Raw genomic sequence first — 8,858 nt, forward strand, 5'->3', positions numbered from 1 at the left:
ACAAATATATTGCACACGGGGCATGTACATGTACGAAGCTACTAAAAATATTATATAGATGGTCAAGCAAATATTGTCAGTAGAAAAAGGCGCGCAATTCAAATTTTCTATGAGACGATATCCCTTCGCGACTACATTTTTCAAATATGCCGCCTTTTTCTACTGACAAGATCTGCTTGACCAACTATACTACTCTTTGTACTAAAAGCACCGGTTCCCGGATAGTAATACGTATAATACAAAATAAATTAATACGTAAATTGACGGTGCTAGATTTGTACTCGTATGTTTACATTTTAGAAAACTGATACGTATATTTTTCCGGTGTATTCCCATTTGTCCCCATCGGGCTCAGATGGGAATAGATTCATTCATATGAATCATTCTCATCTATCCCCGCCTCATGTATTGTCACGTGGGGTAGGGACAAATGGGAATACACAATTTTTCCTGATCAGAATATGTACATACGACTAGACTACTACTAAGCGCCAAGGATGTTAGAATTTAATGAACTTATGAGTTCAATAATTTTACCTTTTTTGGTTCCAATTATAGGGATAGTCAATGACTAAGTAATAGTCATTCAATATTCAGTGTCAGCTTCCGTGAATCGGTAGTAATTAATGTATACCTACCTACATACTACAGGTCAAAGGCGCCTAATATCTAGCCTTTCAAAGGTAGCATTATTAGGTTCACTACACCAGAAAATTTGGGAAGGGTACCACCGTGGTCGGGTGGTCTATTGGTCAGGACCAGAGGGCCTACCACGAACCACATTCTACGCCTCCCTGTCACACTTACGTACGAATTTACAAGTGCGATAGTGAGGCAGCAACACGTCGAACGTGGTTCGCGGTAGGCCCTCAGGACGTTAGCCACGTCACGTCTCCGATTCCGGCCTGGGCCACCGGTGGATTTGGTCACTTTTTCTTTAGTGTATGACATCTATTTCAGATTATAATATACTCTACATAAACCAAAATATTAAAAAAACGAGTAATATATTAAATATAAGTATTATTTTTATTAGAACATAATAATAACCATTTACATAACAGTTAACCTAACGTTGACTTTATTAACAACATAAAAACACCCAACAAAATTATTATTATTAAGTACTTAAAGTATACAAATTAAAAAAACATTACATTATATAAAGTCGATTGAGAATTACTTAATAGTTCCATATAATCTATCAACAAGCCAGAACGGCAGTGTGTTAAGAAGTAAAAACGTTAAAAACTTAAAACTAAAAATATAAAATGGACGGACAGACAAACGACGACGACCGACTACTTTAATTTCTTTTGTATTCTACAAATCGAATAATTATTCTTAGTTTCCGACACAACATTTAAAACAAAAATGTAGTTTTTGGCCATTACTTTACCATCATTCTCTTGCCCTTGTCCCATTCACTTGGGGTCGGCGCAGCATGTCTTTCTCTTCCACACCTCTCTGTCGCCCGTCATTTCATCATTCACTTGCGTTCGTTTCATATCATCTCTCACACAGTCCATCCACCTTTTCCTCGGTTTTCCTTTCCTCGTACTTCCCTCCACATTCATTCGTAATACCTTTCTCGTCACATGACTTTCATCCCTCCGCATCACATGCCCGTACCACGCTAGGCGATTTGCCCTTACTTTTTCTGTTATGGGTGCAACTTTCAGGCTTCCTCTTATATACTCATTCCTTATCCTAATATCCATTCTCGTCACGCCACACATCCATCTTAACATTCGCATCTCCGCTACATGCAATCTCTTTTCATCCGTCACCTTTAGGGCCCAACACTCTGATCCATACATGACGACAGGTCTTATGACTGATTTATAAATTTTACCCTTCAACCGAAGAGGCATTCGGGCGTCGCAAATGGTTCCCGTGACCTGTCGCCATTTCATCCATCCTGTGCTAATCCGGTTTTTCACGTCACGGTCAATATCGCCATCGCACTGTACGAGCGAACCGAGGTACTTAAAGTCGGAGCAGACCGGCAATGTAACGCCGTCGAGTTCTATGGCAGCAAAACTGGAGAGACCGCCAAAATCGCAGAACATGTGTTCTGTTTTAGATCTGCTGATCTTCAGGCCAACATTCTCCAATTTTTGCCGCCATTTCTCAAGTCTGCTCTGCACCTCGAGTTCGTTTTCACCAACAAGCACAATGTCATCGGCAAACAGCATACACCAGGGTGCCTCCTCCTGTATGTCCGACGACAGAGCGTCCATAACAAGCAGGAAGAGGTAAGGGCTTAAAGCCGATCCCTGGTGCAAGCCTACCGTGACACTGAACTTGTCGGTGGTGCCAGCAGCTGACCGGACGCGTGTACAACATCGGTTGTACATTGACCGGATTAGCTCTACATACTTCCCAGGCACGCATTTCTCTTTCAGAGCCCACCACAAAACCTCTCGGGGTACTCGGTCGTATGCTTTTTCGAGGTCAACAAACACCATATGCAGGTTCTTTTTGGCATGTCTGTATTTTTCGCACAGATGGCGAAGTGCAAAAATGGCGTCTGTTGTACCTCTCCCCGGCATAAACCCGAACTGGTTTTGTGTTATATCACTCTCATCTCTCAGGCGTCTCTCTATCACTTTTTCCCATACTTTCATGCTATGTGACATGAGTTTTATTCCTCTATAGTTGTTGCATTCCTGTACATCCCCTTTGTTTTTAAAAATGGGCACCAGCAAACTGTCGCACCATTCGTCGGGAATGGTTTCTTCATGCAACAACTTATTGAAGAACAAAGTCAGCCACTTACATCCATCCTCACGCAGTAACTTCCATACCTCTCCTGGTATATCATCTGGTCCTACAGATTTTCCATTTTTCATACTTCTCACAGCCGTTCTTACTTCGTCCATACATATTTCTTTCACTGCACCCATATTTATCATCCTGTGCTGTAGTACCCTGTTCCATTCATTTTCCTCATTCATCAATCTTTCGAAGTAGACTTTCCAACGTTCTTTTATCGCTTCGTCTTTCGTAATCACCTTACCTGCATCATCTTTCACACATTTTATATGAGACATATCCCGGGAACTTCTTTCTCTCGCTTTGGCTAGGCGGTACAGCTGCTTTTCGCCTTTAGGACCATCTAAAGACTCGTACAAATGGTCCTGTGCTGCTGTTCTGGCTATAGCAACTGCACGCTTTGCTTTCTTCTTACATTCTATATATTCTGTCCTCTTTATTTCCTTCTCAATTTCCTGCCCAGTTTCAGCACTTTGCCATTCTTTAAATGCCTGCTTCTTTTTCTTTAATACTTCCTGCACCTCCTCATTCCACCACCACGTTTCCTTATCTATCACACCTTTCCCTTTCGACTCTCCCAATACATCTTTTGCTACTCTCCGTATACAATTTGCCATTTCGTTCCAACATTCGTTTGCATTCAATCCTTCCATTCCTTTCATTTCTATCATTTTATCTATTACACGTTCTTTAAATTTTATAGCACATTCATTCTTCTCTAGCATATGCCATCTTATCTTTGCAGGGGGCCATTACTTTACCACAGTCTATAAAACAATAGTCATTCGACGAAGCCGGCTAGACAGGGCAATCGTGCGGGGTGCGAGGGGTGGGTAGCGCGCACCCGAGCTGCATACATCGCCATTGTTAGTAGCTCGGTACCTACTACTTACAGGGCTAGCGTGTCTTATAAAAAAAATTGTGCGGTGTCGGCATTTACGCAAACATCAAAGGCGTCGGTCCACTGTTACTCTTTACACTGTGACTTTAGTATACAGATTCCGCCTTACGGCTCGGCCACGACATTGCGCGACTTGCGACGGCGGCGGCGACAACCATAGGTTGGAGCGAGACACAGCGATCGGACCTTTCGTTCCCACCTATGATTGCCGCCGCCGCCGTCGCCAGGCCCGCAATGTCGTGGCCGAGCCTTTAGTAAAACTACTAATCTAGGTAAGTATTATATACAAAATGTGCCGAACATCATAGAGTAACTGACCATTCAAAAAATGAATCATAACATAAGCCTCATTGTCACAAAATAAGGTCTGACATTCATCAATTAAATATATGTACTCGTATAGTTAGTGCGGTCGAGTTCAAAAACATGTTTATTGTTTACAAGACAATGATTCACAAATATTCCACGACCTATTGTCAGTGTTTTTTGTGAACTCGACTATACAATGAGAACCATAAAAACCACAAAAATAGGTACATTTTGTGTTTCTAGTATCTTTTGATGTTACATGTATATTCATTATTTTTCAATAATTATATTGAAAAATAATGAATATTGAAAACTTAGTTGTATTACCTAATTCTAAAAACATTGACCCGATTTTTGACTGGTATAAAAATTACTGCACATAGCTGCTCTTGAGTAAAAGTTTGATTTTCCCCTTAACAAAAACAAAATACAGTCAACCTCTTGCCACATCACTCATTGTAATACCCATAGTAGAACACGATGTCATTGTGGCAAGATCCCAAGTAGCATGAGATTTATAACACTTTAAACTCTCGCGTTTTGTACACATATTTAATTACTCAAACGGGTCTACCGCGATATAATTTCATTGTTTTTACCTTTAATTCCGACGTTTCAGCTGAGTTGCACCAGCTGTGGTCAAGGAAAAGACCCGTTTATATCGCGGTAGACCCGTTTGTGTAATTAAATATGAGCATGAGATTTGATTGGTTGACTGTACGGGCTGTACTGTGACTTGTCTATTTCAGGCACACTTATCAAATCAGTTCCTGAGAAAAGCCCTTGACATAACGTATTTAGTATTTCATTGCTCTGCTGATCTTATTTGATGTGGTCTGTCAGTCTTAAATACATCATATGATTGGCCATAAAGTTTTACTTATAGTGGGCATAAGTAGACCCATGACTACGGTAGTAATGAGGTTTACGCTGTGGTTGTCCAGAATGTTTCTGCCGCTTATATGCTTCACTGTTTTGGAGGAGTGCGAAACAATCTTTCCATCTTTGTCTAACCCTGTAAACATACGAAAAACCTGTTTAAAACGTTACATTTACATGTAGTGTGGCAAAACAAATTTTTGCTATTATACTATAGAACAACAGTATGAAAGAGTTTAACAGGCAAACCAAAACAACAATGGGCTTACCACAAAACCGAAGCTCGCAAATTGCGGGCATCTGTCTCAGTCACTCTAATTACGCCTTACGCCGGCAACAAATAAATTCGACCAATCATAGTGTCGCATTGCCTATGTTTTGTCCCTCACGGAGGCACGCGTGCGTATACCACTTCTATAGGATCCTACCTTCTATGCGGTAAGCCCTTAGTATTGTTGTCTTATGTATTGCCAGACTGAAAAAAATGCCTATAATGTTACCAACTCAAATAACTTACCCGAGTATTGCAAGGTCGCTCCCATAAGAGAATCAATTAAGCTGCCCAGAAATCCAGCTAAGGCTCCAAATAAAATAATAGGCCACTGGGGCGGAGCGTTCTCCCATGACGCCTTGTCAGAGAAATATAGAATCGCCAGATACTGCGATATTCCTATGACAGTGCCGCCAATTATACTGAACAAAGTGCCTATGATGGTGACACCACCATTAGTGCCGGGTGGAACTCGTTTGAGGGAGGTTATTAGGAAGGGCTCGGATTTGGCTAAAACGGTGCCTAGCTCGGAGGCCCACGTGTCGCCGTTACAGCAGGAGAATACACCTAAAACGGAAGTAGACTTTAAATACAAGCTTTCATCAACAATTGCTTTTTTTAGGCCTAGGATATTTTTTGAGCCTGTGCTTTGAGGTTAAAAACCCACGGTTTATAATAGTTCTGCCTTGGAACCAAACATAAGTCTATCTATATACTATGGTTTTTGTTTATTTGGTGATGTTGGCATATCTAAAGACATCAGGCTAAGGCTAACCGGAGACGCACGGAATTTTCATTCGGTTTCCGTACGGAATGACAGCTGGGAACGGAACTTCGCTCTACACATGCATAGCGCTGTCTCGCTTCCACATGTCATTCCGTACTAGGTAACTTTTATAAGTGTCTGATATTGTTGTTCAGACTACCAGAAGTATTTCAAACTCACCAAGGATTCCCATAGATAGCCAAGATGCTCTGTAGTAGTTTAAAAAATCGATGGGTTTCTCAGCAGCACCAACATCCATCAGGTAAAGTATCCCAAGCTGTGTTGCCATGCCACCATTGCACAAAACTTGGATCCAGTTCCTCTGGCCACCTGAAAGCCATTAAAATATAAAAAAACATGGTAATAAATTTAATAACAAAAATTGTAGAGCATAAAATCTGCCGTAACGCTTTGTGATACGAGGTATTAAGCCCTCATTCGCACGAGCGCTTTTTCAACGCGGGTTAAAAAAGCGTTTGAATGACCCAAATGGAAACATGTGTATTTGTTCACACGATGGCGGTGGCGCTTTATCAAGCGTTGTTGGATTTTCGACTTTAAGTGTTGGTCGTTAAATCGAATTTAGCGTGTGGACGGATTCAAGCGCTTTTTTAACGCGCGTTAATGGGGGCTAAAGGGCTTGGGTGGGAGTGACCGTGGGGAACCAAGTTTCCGACGGTCCAAGGTCAGCCTGACCTTGGTTGGCGCGAAATGAAATTTGGTAGCAAACTACCATATACGCTAGCAAGGTGGAACCCAGCAAGGTACTCGTAACCTTGTTCGCGACCGTGGCCACCCCATAAGTACTAAATACTGCATTATCATAAGAATAAGTATATAAATGTTACTTTGCTATTGACCTCATTGTAGCGAGGTATTTAAGACTACGAGTAAGATAACTTTTGACTTTAGATACTGGAGAGGTGAGACTAACTATGTTTACGTTTATAGCATACTAATACCTATTTAAAAGAAGTATCCAACAAATATAATTATTTATGGATGACCCATTAATTAGGAGTTAGTTTACTGAGGAATATGATAATAAGATTATTTCCATATCATATTAATATGTCCAACCAAAGTCCAACTAAATTTATCTATGTAACTTCTAATCAGTCAACAAAATGTCCTGCTTGGATATCCGGTTTTAATCAAATAAAATTGTTAGGTAGACATTACAATTTATTTATAATTATAACATAAGAAAATATTAATTTGATCAATGGTTAATTAATATATGTAGATTATTCCAAAGGATATGTTTTGCCTTTAAGCAATGTAAAATACCCAATTATATTTTTTTAAAAGAGTTTAATTTAAAAACATGCAATTTGTATTGCGCTGAAAGTGAATATAAAATCTTTTATGTGAAAGTAGCTTAATTACTAGTTGAATTACTAAAATAGTTCTTAACATTTCATAATTTTTCACAACTGACCTTCTTTGAAATCCTCCTCAATTTTCCTTTTTAAGTGTGGCCTAAATTTGGTTGCTTTAGATGAAGATATGAAGAATGTAAACAGTGTTGCTAGGAAGCAAAAATTGCTCAGTGTTAACACAAATCCCACAAAGAAACCAAGCACGGCTCCGCTTAGGTTGAGGCTTTTTTTCCTGTAGCCGTAGAAGGCTATCATAATGGGGATAAAACATGCTGCCATCCAGCGAGCAGGTGATATTACCACAGGCTCTGGAAAATAATTTTTTGTATAAGAATATCAGGTTCAATAGGCATACATAAGTAAAATAAAAAACCGGCCAAGTGCGAGTCGGACTCGCGCACTAAGGGTTCCGTACCATTACGCAAAAAACGGCAAAAAAATCACGTTTGTTGTATAGGAGCCCCACTTAAATATTTATTTTATTCTGTTTTTAGTATTTGTTGTTATAGCAGCCACAGATATACATCGTCTGTGAAAATTTCAACTGTCTAGACTAGCTAGCTATCACGGTTCATGAGATACAGCCTGGTGACAGACAGACAGACCAACGGACAGCGGAGTCTTAGTAATAGGGTCCCGTTTTTACCCTTTGGGTATGGAACACTAACAAGCTAAAACATGTAATTTTGTAAAGTGTTATTTTAGGCTATGTTTGTCAATCTCATGTTTCAATATTGGTATCAACTGCCGAGTTATAATTATAATAAGTGGTAGGTATGTATTGAATATCAAATTTATACTTGTTATGCAAATATTTTGTGTACTGTGCACCTAACACCTAGTTCAAGGCTATTTAATGCTGCAGTTATAGAAAATAGGCCCTTATTGCCATGCAATAAATTTCCAAAGGCATCTTGATATGTTCTCAGGTGATGTAGTCATTGGCAAGCTGACCTTTGCTTTATTAATACTGCAATTAAATATACTTACTAACGATCATGTAAACATGATAACTTTATGAATATAATTACTGAGCAGAATATTATGAAATGAACAACTCTTTTTTAATACTATGCATTTATGAGATAAATTTTAATAGTTATTAAGAATGCAAACTAGAATTGAATATTTAATGTTATAGGAGAAAGTTTTGGTAATCAAAATTAGTACTCACCATCAAATCCTGCATTCTTAGCTATATATTTAGTATATATTATATTAATTATCCACAAAGACATAGATAGAGGTATTGCTATGGCACAAACTAGTACAGTCACGATGTGATCATTTTTTAATCGCGATTTAGTATTCTCATTCGTATTCATTTTTCTACACTATTTTGTTACTGTTATCCTAGAATTCCTAAGATCCACAACAGCCTGACTAACTACTTCTCAGTTAACACACATTTGTTTTTGATACGCAAGTAGCAGCATAGATATGTGTTTATTCACAACTTTCTCTTAAAAGAGTTAAATGCAAGTAAACAAATCACGTTCAAGCAAGTAAAGTAAACCACAACGGCCACACACAAGCCGCAAAGTCACACAATCAAATCGCTGTCCGGCAATA

At 39.2% G+C, this 8,858-nt stretch overlaps 2 protein-coding genes across 2 annotated transcripts in view; one reads left to right on the top strand and one right to left on the bottom strand.

Annotated features, from left to right (window-relative positions):
* Nucleotides 1-8,858, top strand: part of LOC134796347 (ESF1 homolog) — a 328,393-nt gene that overhangs the window by 174,954 nt on the left and 144,581 nt on the right. The window lies entirely within an intron of this gene.
* LOC134795978 (transmembrane protein 19) lies at nucleotides 4,659-8,808 on the bottom strand. Its single transcript, XM_063767874.1, has 5 exons — nucleotides 8,461-8,808; nucleotides 7,346-7,594; nucleotides 6,085-6,234; nucleotides 5,385-5,705; nucleotides 4,659-5,003 (listed from the first exon to the last, which is right to left on the bottom strand). Exons 1-5 carry the CDS (start codon nucleotides 8,609-8,611, stop codon nucleotides 4,843-4,845), a joined length of 1,032 nt encoding a protein of 343 aa, XP_063623944.1. The 5' UTR covers nucleotides 8,612-8,808; the 3' UTR covers nucleotides 4,659-4,842.

This window comes from Cydia splendana, chromosome 13, assembly GCF_910591565.1.
Source record: "Cydia splendana chromosome 13, ilCydSple1.2, whole genome shotgun sequence".
Lineage (NCBI taxonomy): Eukaryota > Metazoa > Arthropoda > Insecta > Lepidoptera > Tortricidae > Cydia > Cydia splendana.

Bases quoted from the DNA above. Each gene is read 5' to 3' on its own strand.
- LOC134795978 (XM_063767874.1), bottom strand. From the start codon at position 8,611: ATGAATACGAATGAGAATACTAAATCGCGATTAAAAAATGATCACATC. The intron at 5,706-6,084 runs GTGAGTTTGAAA...CTTCCGTTTTAG, and splicing joins GCTATCTATGGGAATCCTTG to GTGTATTCTCCTGCTGTAAC. The intron at 5,004-5,384 runs GTAAGTTATTTG...GTATGTTTACAG, and splicing joins AGCGACCTTGCAATACTCGG to GGTTAGACAAAGATGGAAAG.